Source organism: Siphateles boraxobius, unplaced genomic scaffold, assembly GCF_051911475.1.
Source record: "Siphateles boraxobius isolate OS27281-9 unplaced genomic scaffold, OSU_SipBor_1 22, whole genome shotgun sequence".
Lineage (NCBI taxonomy): Eukaryota > Metazoa > Chordata > Actinopteri > Cypriniformes > Leuciscidae > Siphateles > Siphateles boraxobius.
The window spans coordinates 17,286,891-17,310,272 of NW_027508833.1; the positions used below are offsets into that span (position 1 = coordinate 17,286,891).

A 23,382-nucleotide genomic window follows, 5' to 3' on the forward strand; every position below is an offset into this window, starting at 1 on the left:
CACAATTATTTGTTATTGTTATTTGTTATTCCTTAACAGCTCTTTTCACACATAGTTCGTTTTAAAAGAACCAAACCCAGTTCACTTAAAGTGAACCAGAAAGCAAACCAGGCGACAGTGACCTCAGTCCTTTTGGTGTTCACAGTATAGTGGACTCAAAAGAGAACCCGGTTTCTTTTTTTATTCTCTTCTGCATTGAAGTGATCTCAGACCCTTTCTTTATCACACCACAACCTCAAAAGAACTCACAAAGTTTTTTGTGAATGTTGCATGTGCACACTTCCACCTTCAACAACATCTATCAGACAAGCACAAGCGCTTGCACCCAATATTTCATCCAGGTTGTCGTAGAAGGCACAGGAATCCTTAATTTCTTAATTTTAAACGCTTGTAGTCATGGGTGCTCATGTACTTCTGTCATTTTTGTTTTGTTTTTTGTTTTACTTTTACGTGGCATTGTAACGCTGTTCTAAGAACAAAAGAAGATAAACATCTTTATTATTAAAAATAAGAACAAAGCTGCACATTACAAATAAAAAACATACTATACACATAAAATAAAGAGTGCTTTATTTTTTCAGACACTGTAGGCTATAGTACACAGTAGCCTATATAACAACACAATTCAAACATGAAATTGAATAAACCATGTAAAATATAAAATGCTATATAGACTTCACTGTAAAAATTATACATTGATTCTTATTTAAGCTACTGAAGTTTTTCAGTGAATATCAGTGAGTGATTTTCTTTTTTGTTGTATTAATTAAAGCTCCAGTAGGTAACTTTTGTAAACAAATATTTGTTAAAACTGTCATTATATCCTGACAGTAGAATATGAGACAGATAATCTGTGAAAAAATCAAGCTCCTCTGGCTCCTCCTTGTGGTCCTATTGCCATTTGCAGAAATACACCGCTCCCGGTCAGAAACAACCAATCAGAGCCAGGAGGAATGTCTTAGCAGTGTCAATCACGCTCGCGTACGCGCTGATCACCCCTCTCTTGCACAGCGCGAGCGCGTACCGTCGTTCGTGACTCTCCTGTTCGAACTCGTTCATCCAAATGAACAAATCTTTTTTCGAGTCATTTCGTTCATTCAACGAACGAAATTACTCGAAAAAAGATTTGTTCATTTTGAACGAGTCTTTTTTGGAGTCATTTCGTTCATTCAACGAACGAAATGACTCGAAAAAAGATTTGTTCATTTGATGAACGAGTTCGAACAGGATCACGAACGTGCATCACAGAACAGAGCAAGGCGAGCATTTTTGCTTATAAAACTTAAAGTTTTTTATTTATTTTTGAAATGACCGATCTTCCGCTAGATAAGACCCTTATTCATCGTCTGGTATCGTTTAAAGCCCTTTGAAGCTGCACTGAAACTGTCATTTGGTCCTTGAAACGTTTGTGTCCTATTGAAGTCCATTATATGGAGAAAAAGCCTGGAATGTTTTCATCAAAAACCTTAATTTCTTTTCGACTGAAGAAAGAAAGACATGGACATCTTGGATGACATGGGGGTGAGTAAATTATCAGCAAAAGTTTTTTTAAAAGTGAACTAATCCTTTAGCGTTATCTTACTAGCTATTTGTATCTTATAGGAAGAGTGCAACATTATAAAGTTACATGTATTGCAAAATACATAATGATTTGAGGACCAAGTTTGTAGTCAAAGTATGGGCAGGCCATAGTCAATGTAAAGCATATTGTTGATGTTTCGTCCCTATTAGTGAATGTTCCATAACTGTTTATAATCCGCCGTCATCGGTGGTCTTGCTTACTAGCCTGCGCGTTCACGGCAGGCTCCGCTGTGGGGGAGGAGCTGTGGAGGGAGGGCTGTAGCGCAGCAGAGAGCAAGCAAGACCTGTAAGTTGTGCTTGTTCAAATTTTCAGGCTAAGTCAACATTTTCTCAAAACTCCCTACTGCAGCTTTAAGGACTAGCGGCAGCATGTGTATTATTTGGTTGCTGCCACTTTAAGATCTAAAGCAGCACGGATAAAGACACGCATCCGTTTACATTTCAGCTTCAACTTTCATTTTTGACAGAACCGACTGTGTTTATGTTTATGTTTTTTTTGTGTGTGTGTGTGTGTTTTGGCAGTTTAAGCCCAACAAGATCCGAAAGATAACTTAGTTCAGTACTCACGCGTTGCAAGCTTCTAGAGTGTGCGCGCTTCGTGTGTACGCGCTCAGAACAGCACACGAATGAAATGTTATGCAACATTATTTTATGCATTTATTTACACATGCAAATTATACACGTTCATGACTGCGAATAACTGCAGTGTCACGTGAGCGTAAAACTGCTGTGTTAACATGTGAAATGAATGTATTTCATGTTGTACAGTATGTTGGGACGGAGGCACCAGATCTGCATAGAACAGTCTACACTGTAGCACGATAGTGCGATATTTCTTCAAAAGCAGTACTTATGTTGAAACGAAACGCAAAGTGGACCGGGACCTCATCGTTTTCACATATCACAAAGAAATCGAACCACAAACCGACCCACAAACGAACCGTACTCAGACCACCCCCTGATGTGGTCTGAGTATGGTTCGCTTTTTGGTCCCTTTAGGGGGATCTGAGATCACTTGGTTTGTTCACATATACACGCTGGACCCCTCCAAGAGCATTTGGAGGGTTCAAACGAACTAGGTGTAAAAAAAAAAAAACTTAACTCACTCTGGGATCTACGGACCCATCCCCCATCTAGGGCAAGAAGGGCCTCAGTTACCATGACTCCTAACTGATAAGAAGGTTTATTGCTCTAAAAAATTTGGTCACATGGAAAAACCAGAGGCCATAGAAAAGACCCACGTCCCTTAAAACAGACTTTCCTGCATTGATTTATAGACAAATTGATCTATAAATGAACATGCACCCCAGGACACTGTGTGAATGTTTTACTGTCTTGTGTAATGTCTTTTGATAATCAAGGACAACATCAGCAGTTTGGCACAATTTCTTCATTCAATGCAGAAGTCAACCGCAACTCCAACCATCAGCTCTTCTGACTTCCTCCCTTCTCCTGGCTGCTCTGCGTGGCCTCTCCGGCCCCGGGCCGGGAGGCCACAATCTGCACTCCAGCCATGTGCTCATGGAAAGAGAGAGAGAACTTTCAACCACCAAAACAGAGTCAAAGAACCATGCCAGTTCGTCACCATTTCTTCATTTACTGCAGAAGAAATCGATTGAGATTCGTGGAACCATCAAAATCCTTCTTCAGGAACTTCACGAAATGCTTTCACTGCAAAGGCCATTTAAGTATACATTTAATGAGGTGCTTTGAAAATAATAAGCTGATGTTTTTTTTCATAGTTAAACTGATATTTTTCTCCATTCCATTCCAATCCTAAATGGATTCTATTTCCTGCTTCCGGATTCATTCTGTCACTTACCATTTTACCCATGTATGTGTGATTGTGTGTATGTGTGTTTAGATTAGTTATGTTTGTGATCTAGTTAATAAAACTTGTGCACTGTCACAAGCTGATGAAAGTAGGCGAAGACGAGGATCTAAACGCAAGGTTATTTAATAAAGTAACATGTAAAACAGAGAACACAGAACTCGAAGAACAAAGGAACAAAACCAGGGGGGTCACAGAGGCAACAATTATACATACAACAACTGACAAAGTAACATGTGAAACACAATGGCTATAAATACACAGGGACAAACAAGCTTAACTAAGTAATTAGGAAACAAGATACACCTGGGAACAATCATTAACTAATCAACAGGAAAAACTACAAAGGACTACAAAAACATGGCACAAAATAGGAAATAATAAATGTTCACACAAGACAAGGGGAACACAAGCCAAGAATCATGACATGCACAATACATGTTTGCTTTCGATTCTTTGCTTGCAATAAAGTTTAATTTACGATTTTTTGATTTTGACTAGTGGTACTGTACAGTATGAAATGTTCATTTCTCTCACCCCGGAAATGAACATTTCTTAGAATTAAAAACAATTAACACTGAGTGTTCACGGGACAAACAGGTTAAGAGATTGTACTATTAATTTTAATACATTCAATTAATTCTATTAACTGATCCAAATATTCATAATTAATTATTACAAGTTATGATTTATTATCAATATTTATTTAGATCTAATTTGCAACAGCAATGTATTCCAGTTGGTGGCATGCCCATTACAGCACATCTGACCAATAAATCCATCTTGACCCTGATGTTTGACGTTGTGTGACCAATAGGTGGCATGGTCTGAAGGCAAGTTCCGCATGTATAAAACTCAACCTAATCTGACCAGACAAGATATTTCAATCAAACAGATGCATGTACTCACATAACAGGTCTTGTTAACTTATTTATTGAAATGCCCTTGTAATGCCAAATCTGCGCCAGGCTCCTGCCTTATTCCATTCAAGGCTAAACTTACATCAAATATTTCATATTTGGTCATCACATGAGATATGAGACACAGCTCAGGGATGAGTTACCTGTGACATAGCCAAGTATATAATAGAGTTCTGAGGATATGGAGGTCAAACTGAAATAAACTGAAGACCAGACAGTGAACGTGCTGACATCTGTAGTACAAGAGTACATTTTCCCCCTTCTCTCAATAAACACTGATGATAATATTTCATATTTAATGCTTTCAAATAGACACATACCATATACCTAATCCTAAATAAAAGACACCTTGCATATTAAATCATGTCATTAAAATAATAACAGAGTTTATAATAAAGAGTTCCTAATAAAGCCTGATAAGAAAGATATACCAATTCTGACTTGTATGAAATGTGATAATTTTATGTTATGGTAAAAAAAACACAAAGTTGGTCAATAATATATTGTTTTTAGAAAAAATTTCATCTAGAATTTTATAAGCTTAAATTGAAATCATGTATTAAAATATTTTGAAACAATTTTGAAACCTGGAATAGAAAAAGTGTAGGCTACGGTTTTAGAACAAACTAAATTTAACATGTCCTTAATAATAAAGATTATTATTAATCTTCGTTAATGTTACTGTCACCGGTTGTTCTTAACAAAGGAAGACAGAAACTAGTGAATGCAAATTAAAAGTCCTTGATAACTAAACAAACTGAACATAAGTGTGACAGTTACTTTCAACAATTACTAATACATCGTTAAAATCAAAAGTTGTATCTGTCAGTGTTATTTAATGGACATGATTTGACATGAATAGTATTAGTAGTAATGTTAACAAAGATTAATAAACACTCTAACGAATGAATTGACCATTGTTAGTTAATTTTATTTACTGCATTTACTAGCAGTAGCTAATTGGACCTTATTGTACACGAATACTGTAATTATCTATTTGAACTCACAATATTTTCCTCATTCTCCAGCACACCGTTGACCATGCTGCGTTCCTCAGAGTGCCAGTTTTCATTCTCCATCCCAAGATGGCTGAGCTCCAGTTGGTTCATGGCATCCTGGAGGTCCTGAAGTTTCCCCAGAGCCCAGTCAACCTTGTGCTGCCAGCTGGCGGCCTGAGCACTGAACCGCTCCCAGTGCTGCTGAACCTCAAAGGCCTGATCCTGAACCGCTTGAGCCAGCTGACAAATCCTCTCTTCCTGTGCTGTCTCTGCTGGAAGTTAAAATCAGCGTTCAGTCAAATGACCTCAAACGAGATGTTCTTCGTCATCATTTAGAGTGATTATTTCTCCCACAGTAAGAATAACAATATTTTGCCATCTGTGGGTAAAAACTTATAATGACACTGATATTAAACTGAGGTATATGAAAATGTGACATCCTTAACATTATTACAGTAACACTCCAGCCACTTAAAAGTAATTTCATCTAGAATTAGCGCTGTAGCGCAAACACATAGCTGTCACATTTGTATTTCATGGAACTGCAATCTGATGTAAACTAACACTCTGTCCTCTCTCTTATAGCTTTGGAAAGTCCGATTCATCCTTACTGTTCCTCTCTCTTATTGTGTAACTTTGGAAAGTCCGATTTAGTATACTGAGTCGGTTCCTCCTAACTGGTCCTCTCATATAGCTCTGAAAACTCAGTTCTACCAGAAAGACTCGGGAGAATAAACACTGTAACAATTATGCATTTATTGACAGCCCAGCAAGCAATATTCTAATATAAAGTTCTTTGGCATAAGGCCCCATCCATAGCTCGCAATCCGAGGGTCCGGTCTCTGCATTTCCTGCCTGAAGACAAAGGCAGGGGCGCAGGTGACCCCCTGGGACGTATAGGAAGGGACCATCCTGGTGGTGGTGGGGAGGATGGAGGGGAAGGAACCGTCTTGGTGGTGGTAGGGAGAATGGAGGTGAATGGAAGCGTCAGCATCTGCGAACTCAGACATGTGTAAGTACCATCTCTTTATACCACGAGTATTAGAACACGATTGGATAGATGAGAACATAATAAGTGATGTAGCAATTGAGTCTTCCCGGCAGAACTTATGCTAAAGCTTCCATATCTAGTCGAGTGAATCAGTTTGTCCTAATCGGTCCACTCTCTGCTTTGGAAAGTTCGATTCTTTCCAGGAAATCAGTTTGTTCGAATGGTTCTTGTAAACATTTCAGTTACTAACGTAATCTTGGTTCCCTGGAATAACGGAAACGTTCCCTTTTCATACGGTTCACACACATTGCATCAGTTGCTGAGGCTTTGGGAAACCTAATCCAACAGCGCCGTGTTACGAGCAGAGAACGGAAGACCCGCCAAGTTTAAGGGCCCTTAACAGACTTTCATCAACCAAAACTAGGGTGTAGATACCTGGAGGCAAAGCAAGAATTCGCCAATATAGCCAGAGAATATGTGCTGCATGGAGATAGAACAGGTATAGTGTAGTTTAATTACGGTTAAAACTCATGTTGTCATCTTGCTTTTATCCACTATTAGCACAAGCCTGTTGTAGCAGACCCCGTCCGAATGATGGCCAAAATTTTACTGATTAGTTTTTTTTTAATTTATTGTACATCACAGAAAAGATTTAGCATCTTATTGACCCTCGTTCACAAAGCAGTACAAAATGATTAATTCAGACATAAAAAAAATGTAGGTATATGGGGGCGCATTCCCTTCAAAAATAAAATCCACTGCATCAGTGGCTCTGATGTTGGGAGTACATGAAGTCTGTTATGTTCCCTGTTCCCTGTTATGGGTGTAAAGCCCAGGACACACCAAGCCGACGATCGGCCGTTGGGCAACTTCTGACCGTTTTTGAGCGTCGGCCGGCGTAGTTTTCCCGGTGTGTTTCGCACCGTTGGCTCTAGTCTGACACAGTCAGGTTTTTCTGGGCCGATTCAACATGGCCATCGGTGAAAGATGGAACTCTGATTGGCTGTTCAGCTAAGTGAACGAGTCAGTGCACGAGAATAATAGCAAAACAGCGAGCAAAGAAGTCAAAACGGTACAGATAGAAGGCTGTTCTAATGTTAGGTCAACTTACCTGAGTGTTCCTTTGCGAATATTTCAATATTAACATGAGCGGAGTGGAATAAAGAAAGTGTTTAGCAGGATTGATATTCAAAACGGTAAGCATGCACTACTTGGTTTATGGTTTGTGTATCTGCAGTCTGCAGCATCTGTTACCCTTTTTGAATGACAAATATAGATGAATATATCTGCAGAAATAGACAGTTGTCATGTTTACACACAGGCGCAGAACGCGCATTCTAGTCGACAGTCGCCTGTAGTTCTCTCGGTGTGTTCAATTGCAGCTTTTTCCCCTGACGCAGGCAATGCGAGGCGACAACACAGTCGGCTTTCATCAGTGCTAGTACTTTGCCGTTGGTTTTGTGTGTGCCAGGCTTAAGAAACTGCTCATCCTCCGAAGTGAAGAGCAAAGAGAGTGCCCTATGACCTGTGGCCTGAACGTAGTGGAGAACATCTTAGGCACATAGCCATGCCTCTGCCTTAGGACAATCTGCGAAGGATGGACTCACAGAGAGTGCCTGCAGGTTGCCAACTCACTTCATCTCCTGCTAAAGCCAGCAGGAGGGAGGGTTTAAAGCAAAAGGGGCTGCAGTGTAGCCGTCTGTAGCAGCTTGAAGATTTTTGGAGAGCCAAGAGGGCTGTGGACAGGTCCCCAGGTCAGAACCATGTGGGGGAGAGGCGGATTCAGGATTCTAGCCCCCCTAAGAGAATTTCACTATTAAGCTGTTCCTTCCAACCGACTGGCCAGCGATACGGGTGAGGTATGCTACAATAGTTGCCACATATACTTTGAACATGGATGGGGTGCAACTCCTGCAGGAAGGACAAGTTTGATGCAACGTCACAAGATAAAGGGATGCACATCATGACGATTGGAAGTTGGCCCGGCTGGCGGGGAGCTCGCTGGCGGTGCCCCGGCTTAAGGACCACTCGTTAAGACAGCTGTGGGCGGGCTCTTCTTGGGCTGACCCCTCCAAGCCAAGCTCTTCAACAGCCTTGGTAAGGAGATGGATAAGTTTGTGTCCAGACCAGGACTGACATCATATAGCTCCCTAGGCAGCAGAGGGCGGAGTCTGACCAATACTCTGCATCAGAAACTGCCAATGACAAGGTGTCATTGGCAAATTCCACATCAGAACCCTCAAAAGAGACCAAGCTGCTTACACCAGATGAAGGCAGCTGGTCTTCGCAGGAGAATAGCACCAGGGAATCCTCTCACTGTGGGAAGGGTAAGGCACACGGGATCTGGGCTGACGTGAGCTCACTTGGTCCCACTTGCTCAGCCCCGCAACTCCACTGTTTCTTCCTCTGAGAGGAAGAGAACGAGGGAGTGCGAAGGGTGGGATTGCTTTTTTGGAATCGCGGATCTTAGAAGAAATCAATCCGCAAGCGCAGTGAGGCGAAACTCGTGCTCTTGCAATGAGAGCAATCCATCTTGATGAGCGCGACCTCGGCATGGGTGCAGCCCAGGCAGGCAACGCACTTAGAGTGCTCATCTAAGAGGTGCAGGGGTGCCCTTCATGTTCCACACTAGTGGTGCAAAATTTTGGAGCAAATGCAGCAGAAAGTATGCTCTTTTAGAGTGAAATATGCTCATTTAGTCTCGCCGCAGAGGAGAAGCGCTGTCTCTCAGCTGCAGTGCTGTCAGCATCATCACTCTGCTGCTCTTCCATGGCAAGCAGAAAGGCTTCTCGTGTTCTTCTTCTTCTTCCGAACCAGCAAGGTTATGATCTTCGCACTTGAATGAGAAAGATTCTGATGAAGTGGCTTTCAGTGCTGACTTAAATAGGCAAATTGCCCCACCCATTTGGGCACCCTGAAATGACATTTGTCTGTGCAAGTGCACAGATACAATTCAATCAGGCTTACACATTGTAGAGAAAGGGAGTTTCCCTAAAGCGTCAGCAGTTCATGCAATGTGTGTGAACCGTATCGAAAGGAAACGAACAGATACCAAAGCACCAGTGGCGAATGGTGATAATTATTTGCATTGTTTTAATTTTATTGAGGGAGGCAAATAAATACAAAGCAGTACCAAAAAGCATGTGGACTACTTGAACATACCTTTTTATCTCCTTTATTTACATTTCAGACCAACAAAGCAGTACAAAGCACTACCAAAAAGCATGTTTCCTACTTGAACATAAATGTTCCTCTTCATTCTTTCTGGCCAGCAAATTTCTCAATTACTCCCTGATTAAAGTCAGTCATCTCAGTCATCAGTCATCAGCCTTCGTCCTCTGTCACTGGCCAGCTGCTTGATTTGTAAATCTGGTTGTTCCGGTCCGAGATCCTTTATCCTTTCTTTTCTACAAGCAAAAGCCTTGTGAATGGGTTTTTTTGTAAATAAATTACAGAATTTGGATTAACTGCTGCCATTGTTTATACAAAAATGGTTGTCACTTGTCAGCCTAGCAAGGTTTTGGCGGAGTCGAAGTGGTGTCGCCTGCGCACTCGCAGTAGTGGGCCAGAGCGTAAAATTTAATGACAGGTGACGAGAGCCAATCAGATTGGATAAAATAACATGTATCCAATTCTGATTGGCCAGGGACGCAACGACTTGCGCCCGGAGGAGAATCTTTAAGAAACCAATTAGAGACCAGCTTCAGGTCACATGCTGCCCGAAAATTTTAAGTCTCACATAGACATCCATTTGTCCGGCGTCCCTCGCCCATGAAACCGCATAAAAGATATTGAAAAACATGTTGAAAACATAGAAATATCATGCCTTTGCTATATAAATGTTTGATATTATGTCATTTTAATTGGATTTGTTTATTGATTATGTTAGAAAACTAAAGTTCTGATTATATTACAAATTATATAATTGATAAGTTAGTTAAATTATTTGGTAATAAAGCTATTGTCCCCTTAAGCAGCTCCAATGTACCAATACTTTAAAAAGGACAAAGTACTCTAAAAAGAGTATCTGTACATATTTATTTGTTAAATATGCCAGAGGCATTTGGGGTTATCCAGGACTGAATAGTTTAGTAGTTCATAAAGCATGGAGACAAAGATTAGTCCTAACCATATTGAACTTATGCACTTTCTGTAAAGCTGCTTTGAAACAATATGTATTGTGAAAAGCGCTATACAAATAAATTTGAATTGAATTGAATATTACTGTGGACCAAAACTTACTGTGTGTCATTATTACTGAGGATCTTTCCTCTGTGATCAGATTTACATCCGTACCCTTCACTTTTCACTTTGTCCTATAAGGTTTATTGTCTCCACTGAGCCATTTCAGAGACACATAAATCAATCAGCAACAACTCTATAGACTAAAACTATGACCTCCAGAAATGAAAAGTGTAATAAAAAATTAATGTTTGAATTCAGGAGACGACCATTTACATCAGAAAGACAATACACATAAAATTTGACACTTGGTGGCATCTTTAATAGAATCAGACAATTGAGGACAAGACTGCTAGGTGAAATCTATCACTGTATGAAAAAATGTGTTTAACAGTTAAGGTGATGCATTGAAAATAAGAAGACATGTTCAGCATATTCAGCATATATTTTTCTTATGAATAGAAATCAGCATATTACGTAAAATGAATTCTAAAGGATCATGTGACACTGACTGAAAGCTAGAGTAATGATGCTCAAAATCCAGCTTTGCCAGCACAGGAATAAATTACTTTTAAAATATATATTAGATAAGTAGATAAGTATATAAGTAGAAAACAGTTATTTTTCAATTGTAAAAATATTTCATAGTATTATTGTTTTTAGAGTAATTTTGATCAAATAAATGCAGTCTTGGTGAGCATAGAAGTCTTCTTTAAAAAAAACATTTAAAAAAATCTTGCAGATCCCAGCCATTTGAGCGGTCGCGTACATGCGTGCATATATGTGTAAAATATTGAGCTTTTCATATTGTATAAAAAAAATATTTAAAAAAAACATAAAAATAAGTAAATATCACAAATAAGATAGGAGAACTTATTTTTCTCTCCTACACAGGAATTTGAGTAAATTAATTTTTGTTGAAGTCTCCTGCTTCTCAGATGTTTCTCCTAAGAAAAAGATCATCTGTCCCCTTCAGAGTTCCAGAAGGGATCTCAACAATGTCTAAAACTTATCAAACTATCTGCTGAGCCTGCAACACCAAAGCCTGCAATTAAAAGATTTTAACATTAACTTTTCAATATGGAATTTCTTGTCAAATTTTCCCAAGGCAAAAATGATCTGAGCTTTTCTTGATATGAAACATAACTGATAACTTTTGTGCTATAAATGAAAAACCTCTAAAAAACAAAACAAAATGTTCCTCTGGGAGGATTCAAAACAGTCAAAAACAGTCTCTCACCTGCAGCCGTCTCTGTACTGCTCTGGACCTCCATTGTTGTAGGTTGGACAGCCAGGGACAGACACACCTGTTTCAGAGTGCCGTCTACATCCTGTCCAATCAACTCTCTGTGCAAGGCCTGTGTCGAACAGCTCATTAAAGATGCAGAGGTGTGACATTTAAACTAAATGTAGACATTCATTACATCTCATTCTGAACACATTAGAGGGGGTGAAATTGGAGATATAATTACTCGAAAAGCAATCAGAAAACAAAGCAGAAACCCAAACATAAGCTGAGCTAATGTGACAAATTGTGGAACAATATCGTTGAAACAGAGGGAAGATGTGTTTTGGTCGATATCAGAAGGAAAACGTTTGATTAATTCTGCATGGTTTGAACTGATGAAGCAAGACAATATCATCAAATCACATGTAATAATGAGCCACCGACTATAATAATGAGATAAAAATGAATATGTGGGGAGAAAGAGGTGCAGACTGGCAGACAACGTTTCTCCGTAAAATACTGATTAATTCAATCATTATATATAAAATAATACTTCATAATGTTGTTCACAGCTTTAAATATTTGAGTTCTGTTTGTGAAGTCAGCTTTACTGCAACTGATGTAAATAATGCAATGTTTTAATGCAGTAAATGCAATAAACTGCAATGATAAAACATCTAGGACATCAATAATTCAGCAGTGCAATAACAAATAAAATCAATTCACAGCTTCTGCTTGAGGGAAAAGTAATCAAGGGGTTTAATTATTTTGTATTGAATCTTATTATTAAACATAATATCTGAGGACTGCAAGACGCGACACCTGTTTAAAAAGGCAATGTAATCAGTACATGCGGGTAGGGGGTGCTGGTACAAAGTGGTAAATTATAAAACATTATTTATAAAAAATAATACAACATCACTCATAATGGACTGTAGGTGTTTAACTCTCCTTCTACTGAGATTTAATGGTCCTTACAATCAGAAATGCCTTCAAGCATCTGTTTTGTTTGGTTTAACGTGTGAACATGCACACAGTTTGACTGACCGTACAGTAGCCTTGCTGCTGCAGTAAAGTATGCACGTCCTCTCCCACCGGCCTTTGCCGTGTCAGTTCCTCATCTTTCAGCTTTACCCAGAAACAAAGCTCTTCAAGGATGGCTATTAGTCCGGTCCATTTCTCTGCACCGGCCTCCAAACACTCTCTAAGAGCACATGACAATTTGAAGGACGTTATGTTCTGTTTTTGAGATATCTGTTTGTTTGTTTGTTTGTTTGTATTGTTGGGTATTGCACAGACCTTCTGGAGGCTATATGAATGTGGTCCACATCTCTGAACTTATCAAGCTCTTGTGCCTTGGTATTTGGGATCTGACCTCTTAAAGCCCTTTTAGAAAGATCAGTCTGGGTATCAAAATCTGTCTGAATGTCCTGAGGAGACATAACAGCATGCAGAAGTTAAAACTGCACCAATTCAAACGGATCTCAATGGACTCTGATTAAGTGATCTTCTCCTTGTTCTGTCGCCTATAAATAGAATTAAAGTGAAGCGTAAATAGCACTGCTTCAATAGATAAATGAGAATAATGAAGGAATACAAAATCTGAAAAACGAGTGACAAACAATCCTAAACCTCTGTGGTTGACAGAACACACCTACTTGCAAAATAAAGTATTACCTCAAACAGCAGACATCTCTTAGCAGTCTGCTGTAATTCCTACCTATAAAACTTTCATTTATGGTGGCAGTAGCCTTAAAGCCTCCACAGACACTGGTTGGTTTATATCAGAGGAAATGTAGCCCTCTCGTTTAGGGCTGCAGTGATGATATACAACCAAAGAAAGAAATCAAGTAGAGACATATCAGACAGTCTTTGCTTATTATGCTGGAACCCATTAAAATGCCAATACCGTTATCTATACTGCTAATAAGTTGAACTGGGAAAGACAAAACAAAATTAAATTTGCCATCATTATTAATGGCAAAGATGTTTAAATAAATTATCATAATCTTGTGTGCTCTTTGCACACATTATAATAAGGTTGTGATAAAAATGAATTTACACAAGTATAATAAAATAATTCAAAAGTTTGGGCTGTTGGATAGAAAAAAATACACTACAATTTCCTTGGTTCAACGTAACTGAATCATCTATGTTTTCACATTAGAGCATTCACCAAATTTTTGAGCATTCACCAAATTATTTATGAGCAGGACAACAATGACACAGCAAATGAAGAAGCAATCTGATGTGAAACTGAGCAATATCAATAAGCGTCAAAATTCACAGACTGATTTGAACCAGGAAAGCCTTAAGCCTGCTCTAATGGAACAAAGCATATAGTCTTTTCTGGATGTTAGGACAATAAACTGAACAACTCAATAACATACTGTAAGTGGATAGATACACTGTAAACCCTAAAAAGTTGCCTAAATTTTTTTAAGTTAAAAAATGCCCAAATTAAGTTTGAAGAACTTACATTTTTTGATTTTGTACTACACAAATGTTAATTTGCAAATTAACTGAAATGTTGACCAAACTAAATCATACGGTTTGGTTGCAGAAATATACTAACTTTCAGATTTAGCGGATACCCAGCATAAAAGGTGAAAATTCTGTCATCATTTACTCACCTTCATGTCGTTCCAAACACTTACTTACGTTCTCATCTTCGAAACACAAATGAAGATAATTTAATGAAATATGAGAGATTTATGTCCCTCCATTGACAGTCCATATAACTACCACTTTGTCGCATAAAAAGGTTAATAAAGAGATTGTAAAACTAATCATATTAATAGAGCAGAGTCTAAATTTTCTGAAGAGACACAATCACTTTATATGATAAACAGATCTATGAGATAAGCAGTAAAGGTTTGCTTGCTTTTAGTCTGAGAAATCACAGATTGGCACCCTTGTGATGAGGAAGACATTAAAAAGAGGTTTATAAATGTCAATGCATTAATGTTCTTTCCATCTCATAGATATGGCGCCAACTGTAGTTTGTGCATAATACAACATTTCTCTGATAAAAAGAAGAATAGAGGAAGGATGCAACTCAGACTAGAGGAACTTTTACCAGTGGTTAAGTATTTGTGGTTAACAAGTGCCCACATGGGTTTAAGCCCCATTCCTTTTAAAGTTGCACAAATTTTCAATTAAATCAATTGATGCTGGGTTGTTGTGGCAATCATAAACTGACTTATCCAAGTGCATCTGAGGAGCCACTATAATGTCACTATAATTTATTTGTAATTGATTAGTGCAAAGTGCATCGTCGGCATTTGTCTTAATCTATGCTCTTAGATGTAACACAAGCAGCACTTTTATAAAGTACAAATCTAATAATCTAAAATAAGAAAATGCTTAACAAGTTGTATGTCCTATACCAAATCTCTGAAAAGAGTAATGAAACTTGGCTTAAACATCTTTCAGATAGGCAGTAAAAGTGTGTTTGCTTTTAGTCTGGAAAATCAGAGATTGGCACATTGTTTTAAGACATCAAGAACTTCATAAATATCAATACATTACTGTTTCTGGCATCTCAGATACGACGCCAACTGCATGGCGTTACTTGATGCAACATCTTGCTGAGAAGCAAAGATATTAAACCTTAACACTTGGTGTTAAAGGTGTGTGGGACTTAAAATCCAATGGACAAATGTCCTATTAAATATGCCAGGCAGATGGGTATGTAACTTTGTAAAGAAACACGCCATACTACCCAGTTTAAAAAACGGCTGTCTGTGGGTAGATGTGGTCTTTTGAAACAACTTAATCAATTTCGTCAATTTGAGGTAATTTCCTCTCCACATCCACCAGGATGGCTGAGTGGTTAAGACGTTGGACTTAATATACAATGAACAAAATTACTTGTGGGTTTGAACCCCTCAGCTGGTAATGATCTGTTATTTTGAAAAGCTTATGCAAAAGAACACCTTTCGTGAAATTGTTATGCAAATTTCTTTATATTCATGAAAAATACAGTGCTTTGGGATTGTACCAGTAGGCTACCAGAGAATAAACAAATGTGCCTTTGTGTGCAAGATTCCTGAAACAGCATATTTTCAACCTGAGTTTAGCCCCAGATTACTCATGCCTCAATATGCCTTAATGTTAAAACTTGCTTATTGTACTTTTCTTGTGGTGCTACTGAACCTCCCAAATCATCACTGACTATCTGCGACCCAAAATACACATCACAAACAGATCTGAATAACTTGCAACTCCATAGTGTAAACAAAATAATTGTACACAAAGTGCTCTTTTACCTTGCACAGTTTCTGATAACGTGGTGACGTGACAGACATTCTTTGGATGTGCTGTAGAAAAAGCATCACTTTCTGCAGTGAAGATCTCACTATAGCCATTATCTTCAGACTGCTGGGCTTGTGTAAGATTCTCATCCTATAGGATTGCCACTCGTAATGTTTGCACAGTTAGCACATCATCTAGGCTTTGAAAGTGCATCCAAATACTCCAACAGCTTGTCCAACCACTTAAGAGGTCATTTGCAAGTGTGAAGAAGAGAAAACGGCTCTCCAAAGCAGCAAACAAAGCCAACACAAAGATCCGACCCAAGAGATGTCCTGTCTTCAGGCTTGTACTTTAATCTTCAAAGGGAAACTGAACAATAAAGAGAGGAGTGATTCAGAGCCTTGAAAACTGAAAGTTGATCTATGGTGAAAAGGCTTGTTTCCTTGTCAGCAAAAACTCCCTGTCTGGATGAGACGATGCTGAGCGAGAGAACCAGACTCTGAGTGAGTGGCAGAGAGAAAGAGAGAGATTTAGGGAGAGCACACAGCATACACAACACAACATTGCACAATACAGTCTTATTCAATCAAAATTAAACATTTTTTCATTGCAAATTTTATTAAATAAACATTGCATGGATTTCAGAAGGTCTAATTTGATTTGTCTCGTTTACAGAATGAGAATGATTCATCTTTAGCTTCACAGGAAGCAATAACATCTGACTGTCTGTACAAAGAGTCACATGATCAAAGTCACTTTATTTGATAAAGTGACCTAAAAAAATGTCTGGGCTTCTTTAGTGATAATTATGAATTACACAGGCATATTTAACTATTGGAGAATACACAAGCAACAGTTGTATTAAATAAATCTGAACACTGAACTAAAAGATGGCTGAATTGGACTTAAGATTCTTGTGTGTTTGAATTCCATTCCTAATAGAATCTCCAAATCTCCAAACCTACTAAATGTGGTATGACGAAGAAGCTCTTAAGTCAATAACACATTTAGGATTATTAATAAATTGATAGGAACTTAAAGGGTTTAAGCCTACACAACTGCTCTGCAAAAGAGAATTGAGCCACTTTTGATATATTGTCTATTTGAGTAGCACATTCTTCGTCAGTACTAAAATACCTTTGTCGGTAACCAGGATGGCCGAGTGGTTAAGGCGTTGGACTTAAGATCCAATGGACAAATGTCCTCGTGGGTTCAAACCCCACTCCTGGTAGTAACAAGCTAACTTTAATTGGACTAATTTGATGTTTACAGGTTTGTGCTGCTGTCGGTAAACAGGTTTCTGAGAGGTGGTCCTGAAACCAACAAACTAAGGTTATGTTTTCACTACAATGATTTAATAAAAAAAGATAAGTTTTGCCTTTGCTGTTTTCACATATAGACGACAATGTTGTCGAAACTATCCACAAAAACAATTAAAATGCTGTATTATCCTGCCAGGCCAGTATAGGTGGTGATGTCTACGTCTAGGAGACACCATGTGCCTATAGACTAAAATCGAACGTGCAATATGCATGCGCATGACGTCGCTGTTTTCACAAATTCATGTTTTTGTAGTTTACATGGTCTCTTTTCAAAAACATGCACTTTGAAACCTGTTTTCAAAAGTTTGCATTTTTTATGAAAGTTTACATTTGTGCCAAAAATGAGTCGACTGCTTTGGGCTTTAAACTATACACTTGTCCTTGTCTACAGTCATTGCCTACTTGTTCAGATAAATTTGTATAAGTTGATGTGTAGGCTATGTTCTCTGGTTATGTTATATTGTTCTGCCATCTTCTTCAGTCATCTTTCTCTGTTGCCTTCTTTCTTATATATATATATTACAGGCATTGTCGGAACAAAAAACAGAATACGGTAATAATAAAAATCCAAATTCACTCTCTGACAGTAGGTGGCACTTATGGAACAGCAGAAATATACGTGGCAGTTCCCAGGTTACCACATAGAAACTTTGAAAACTGAACACAGTCCATATTCAGAGATATATGGGATATTTCACAGTTCTCTTCATATGAGATCAAGACTACAGTAAAGACAACAAAACAAGACTACAGTAAGGACGACAGAGAATGACGACAGTAAAGACTACAAAACAAGACTACATAAACAGAGGACATACACTTCAACATATAGCCTAGCCTAATTATAATAATTACTGTAGACAAGGACAAATTAAATGTATAAACTTATGCATATTACGTTCAGTCTATAGGCACGTATTCTTTACAAAGTGACATCTTGAACTACTGGCATGAATAATACAGCATTTTTAGTTGTTTTCGTGGATCCGTGTGAACGGGGATCGTTTTGACAAAGCTCCCGCCTACACGCAAAAACGCAAAGGAAAAATGTTTCAGTTTTTAGTACATAGTTGTATTAACACCCTCAGTTAATTGTACTCTGTATTCTCCATTAATTTATTCTGCTAAATAATTACAACTATCAAAAGATGGAACAGTCAAATGTGTTTTATTATGTAAAGCAACTACAGAATGTTTAATTAAATACACACTAATAATGTATTACCAGCTCCTATACCAAATACTTTATTCAGTTGCTTAGTCAGGCCTGGTTTCACAGACAAGGCTTAGATTAAGCCAGGGTTAAGCCTTAGTTCAGTTAGGCTTAGACTTAATTCAGTTAATTAGGACATGTTTTTATAAATGTGCCTTTTATAAATGTGCACCTTGAGACTAAACAATGACACTGACATATTTTAAGATATGTTCAAGTTCAAGACATGTTCAGTTCAAGTTGCTTTCAGTTAAAACAGCTCAATAATGCATTTTAGTCTGGGACTAGACTTAAACCTTGTCTGTAAAACCATTGAGTATTCTAGAGTATTCCTTTACTCCAGTTACTTGAACAGCATTTAACAGACAAGAGACATTCTGTTGAGACCTAAAAAGTTCAATTCTGACATCTAATGGTGTAACATGGCAGCACATCTCCAGTGTTGTTAAGAATCACTTGAACTTGATGGGGAAAATGTGACTTCAAATAGACTTTGAATATTTCTAAATAAATATTATTATTTTTTTAATTTTATTTAAAATTAAATTTTATTATTGGGAAAATATTTAGAGTATCATTACTTGTTGCCTGCCCGCACACAACTAACCTTTAAACTTACAAGAGTCCTAAAACACTTTGATTACGCCAGATAGTTTGTGTGTGCTTGCTGAGAAAGACATTAAAAAGGCATTCATGCCAATGCATTAAAGTTATGCATGTCATGCCAACTGCAGTTACAATTACAACACAAAATATCAGATTGTCTGTAGGCCTCATCACATGCAAAATAAACAGAAGGAAAGACCAAAGTTGGAACTAATGCAATAAAACAGACTTTTGAAAGTCACATTACAGTCTGAACTGAAATGAGAAAGAAAATTCATTATCTCATAAATTAAACTGTACTGATACAAGCAAATTGAACTGAACAAGTTTACATCATATACTGTAGTTTCTTTCTTTGCTGCCAATACTGTGCCTTATTTTACGGAACTATTACAGAAGCTATGAACTTGAAATTCGGTGAGCCCAAATACACATCAGCAGCTCTGAATGATCCTACAGTTACCTATTTCATACACAAGGTCATTAGAATATCACAACGGGAACCAGGATGGCCAGGTGGTTAAGGCGTTGGACTTGAGATCCAATGGACAAATGTCCTTGTGGGTCCGAATTTCATAACCTTTAAGTGCAATGCGATATATAAATGTTCCACTTTAGTAGAAAATGGAGGCACGCAAGCAACCAACAGAGAAACAATTGACAAAGCTAACTTTGTTAATAGATCAATGGGATATTTAAATTATTTAACCACACTATTCTTCCAGATATTTGTGTCACTTTATACCAAAAGCACCTGCATATAACTATAATTTTTCATAGGCATATGCATCATTGCTTTACATTTTGTAGCGTTGTCCTTTTTAAACTTTATGAATGTGCTTCTAAATTCTTATTCAAAACTATCAAGATACAAATTTAAAGCTTGTGACCTCAAATACAACTACAAACTAAACTAAAAGACACGTCTTACTACCTAGTTTATGTGATGCATTTTCTAAAAAAAAATGTTAACAAAAAGCTGCTCTTTTTTTTTTTTTTGAGGTCACTTGAACTCTTTATCCACTAGGATGGCCGAGTGGTTTAGGCGTTGGACTTAAGATCCAATGGACAAATGTCATCATGGGTTCAAGCCCCACTCCTGGTAGTTTTAAATGGAATATCATGCTGTAATGCTACTTTGAAAGCAAGCATGGTTCTAAAAACGAAGCTGACAGATTACTTAAACTGATTCAGATGCAAATGCAACCATCAATAAAGAAAGAACATGCTGATTCTTCTCAGTGTTTGTTCAAATGAATAGAATTGTTGGGCTTTATTTCCAAAGCACTAAAGCCTTTTACACAACTCCTTTTGCAAGTCATATTGCTGAAATAACTTTCCTAGTTGGGAAACCAACACTGATGCAATAGCCTACAATGTATTGCGTAAATGTTACAATAATAAACTGTAGAACAATATGGTGATCAAACAATCATAAAGGCATTCAAAGATAAAATATTATTTATTAAATTAACACAACAATCAGACACACAAATGTATCTTAAAATAAAGCAGTAATAAAACATGTTTCTGTATAATGTTTGCGTGCACTGTACATGGATGTAAAACACTTGTGGTTTCCTTTTTAATATCTTTTACACATCAAGTGAATGTCCTGTGACACTTACAGAAGGGTAGCAGTGACATTGCAGTATCACTTCAGCTCAATTGCAATGCAGCTCCTGTGGTTTACAAGAAGTCACAAAGCTTTTTTGCAATGGCAACCATTAAGCGCAGGCACTGGGCATTGGTTGTTCTCTACTAAGTAAATCACATGACATGGTTAACACTAGAATGAAAGACTGTTGTTCGTTTAATATGCTATGGCGTATGTGAAATCGGAAGGCTTTAACACTGAGATCATTTATTGCAACATGGAAAACAGCAACAGAAGATCTGTCGACAAGGGTTTTTCTTCTTGTATTTGACAGCCTTCTTTATCTGAGCTGTAGCTTTGGCCACATAGTCTTGGGTGGCATATACATTTGCCTCAATGTTGTCCACCATGGGCCCTTGTTCCTCCACCAGCAAAGCCAGCTGGAAAAACAGATCATGGATGTCTCGGATGCGACTTTCCAACTCCAAAAGCTCCTTGTGGCGATTTTCGATCTCAGTGAGCGCTGAGCGAGCGGTTCGCCCGTCTGTGAGCAGGTCGTCGGAAAAAACGTTCCACTTGCCGGTCTCAATCATTTCTTCGATTTGATCTCCACTCACTTCCTTACCCATGATCCCCGCTTGCCTTTGGATACGAGTCTTGCAGTTGTCCCTCTGTGCCATTTCGGCGTTGTTGTATTCATGCATAGCCTCATGAAAAGAACCCGTTATAGAGACGAACTGGCCATGTATCATGCGCACCAAAGCTGAATGGGCTCCGTGTTTCTCCTCCAACTCTTTACAAAGTGCATCCAGCTTCTTTATCCGAGCATACAAATTTTCCCCTTTCGTCTTAATGCTGCGTGCAATCGTGTTCGAGTCACGTTTGATGCTGCTAATGCGTCTGACAGAGGTAAGAAAGCGTGTGTTCTGTTTACCCAGTCTCTTGACCTCCATCCTGAGTTGGGCGATCTCTTTCTGGATGGATTGGGCTTCTCTGAAGGTGTTCTCCATGATGTCCTCGCCCTCGAACACCACTGCATGCTGTTCAAATTCACTATTGTCCACATCTTCTCTGCTATCCACTTGCTCTTCCTCCTCGCTGTGGACTTTAGTGGCAACACCTCCCAGTTCAGTCAGCCTGTCTCTCATCTTTCCTGGGAGGGAAATTCAGATTGTTACACTTTATGGCCCACCTGAGAAGCTTTGACTCTACAAACATGTATGAGACCTTCATTGCACAGTGTGGTATTAACTGGAGGAATATAAAACCAGACACAGTTCAAAATGCAAGCTAGATAGCGTGTATTTGGCCTCTCATAAATGGTTTTAGTTCACTGGCAACAATTTACTATAAAGCTAAACTATTTATAAGACCAGAAGTGTTTGTCATATAGTCATCACCGCAATGGCAAAGATGCTGCACATTTCCCACCAGATATGGTCACCACCATGTAGAATAAAAAGGGTGGGGACTTCCCTTTAATCCTCTGTTGAACACCATGAGGCAATAAGTGCAAATAAGTGACTTAAGTGCTTAAATCTAAAAACCTGGAGTAAACTCGTTATGAACATACAAACCCCAAGCACATGTGAACAAAACAATAATCTAATCTAAGTCCATCCAGTCTATTCCCGGATGTAAAGTCAACATTGTGCACTAATGAAATATATCAATGTAGATAAAACTTCATAGGGAAGTGCAGCCACAAAAAAACTCGACTGTAAAAGTAGGCTACACCATTTTACAGTGAACACTGATTCAGTCCCTTAATTCAGTTAATAAATAAATGACTTCCTCAAAACATCAAGTAGCTTAAGCCAGATCTCTTAACAGTAACCACAATTTTAAAAAAAAATAGTTAAAACGATAGAAGGACATAGACTACTATAAAGTCATATTTCAAGTTCCTTGTTTAATTCCTATTAATCGCTTGATTTGACGTTCCACGTTAAACAGCTTCGGAACAAACTATATTTTTTATGTGTAAATCAAATTGAAAAGGTTGAAATGATTAATAAACTGTTACGTTACCTTATTTCATATCCCTTTGTTCAATTGAAACGCTATAAACTCGAGCTTTTAAGGTTTCCTAACGCGCATAACCTCATGTCGCATCGCTGCAGGAAATAACGTTGCCCAGTCGAATGACTGACTGAGTCTGACTGGTGGTGGGAGTTTCCGACAAGTCAAAACACGAACGTTAACTCATGGTTACTCAAGTTTAAAATACAGAATTTCCACACGTTACATTCACTAAACCCACTAAAATCTCACATTTTCCGCTCATTATTACATTAGCCAATTTTTTAAATCCCTTAACACCATTTTTTTACTCATACGTTTTCAACATTCACGTTGCAGATCCAGTGGAAGATTCCCTAGTGCAAAAAGGGCACATGTCAAAAACAATCAATTTATAGGTGCCTTAATTGTACAGTGCTGGAGCCTAACTGTCAATAAAACTCTTATTATTTTTTATTATTAGAATAAACGGTTGCCTGAGTCCAAACAATTCTCTCATTTAATGTTGCTTTGTTCGCTTTCTTTACCCTTGACGGACAACCTAGCCTACTTTATAAGTTGAATGAATTCCTTATTATAGCCTACCCATTCATTCTTAATAATTTGAGGGTTCTCTCCTAACAAGATCTACTAC

At 38.1% G+C, this 23,382-nt stretch overlaps 2 protein-coding genes and 2 non-coding genes across 7 annotated transcripts in view; 2 read left to right on the forward strand and 2 right to left on the reverse strand.

Annotated features, from left to right (window-relative positions):
• LOC143746763 (utrophin-like) overlaps window positions 1-16,425 on the reverse strand; it is a 100,654-nt gene extending 84,229 nt beyond the window's left edge. For 3 of the 4 annotated variants that reach the window (XM_077238813.1, XM_077238815.1, XM_077238816.1), the window contains exons 1-5: window positions 16,003-16,425; window positions 13,031-13,161; window positions 12,779-12,935; window positions 11,744-11,861; window positions 5,340-5,602 (exon numbers count right to left, since the gene is read on the reverse strand). In XM_077238813.1, coding sequence (XP_077094928.1) covers window positions 5,340-5,602; window positions 11,744-11,861; window positions 12,779-12,935; window positions 13,031-13,161; window positions 16,003-16,137 — 804 coding nt within the window. In that variant the 5' untranslated portion in view covers window positions 16,138-16,425. Of the gene's footprint in view, window positions 1-5,339; window positions 5,672-11,743; window positions 11,862-12,778; window positions 12,936-13,030; window positions 13,162-16,002 lie in introns of those variants that run through there. The other variant, XM_077238817.1, reaches the window with a different exon arrangement.
• A 711-nt stretch (window positions 16,426-17,136) lies between these two features.
• Window positions 17,137-17,219, forward strand: trnal-uaa (transfer RNA leucine (anticodon UAA)). The gene has a single exon. It is a non-coding gene; the product is annotated as a tRNA-Leu (tRNA).
• Window positions 17,220-20,151: 2,932 nt separating this feature from the next.
• trnal-uaa (transfer RNA leucine (anticodon UAA)) lies at window positions 20,152-20,234 on the forward strand. The gene has a single exon. It is a non-coding gene; the product is annotated as a tRNA-Leu (tRNA).
• Window positions 20,235-20,572: 338 nt separating this feature from the next.
• On the reverse strand, window positions 20,573-22,890 carry stx11a (syntaxin 11a). Its single transcript, XM_077238818.1, has 2 exons — window positions 22,758-22,890; window positions 20,573-21,879 (listed from the first exon to the last, which is right to left on the reverse strand). The coding sequence occupies exon 2, from the start codon at window positions 21,872-21,874 to the stop codon at window positions 20,990-20,992; it is 885 nt and encodes a 294-aa protein (XP_077094933.1). The 5' UTR covers window positions 21,875-21,879; window positions 22,758-22,890; the 3' UTR covers window positions 20,573-20,989.
• Between the last annotated feature and the right edge of the window lie 492 nt (window positions 22,891-23,382).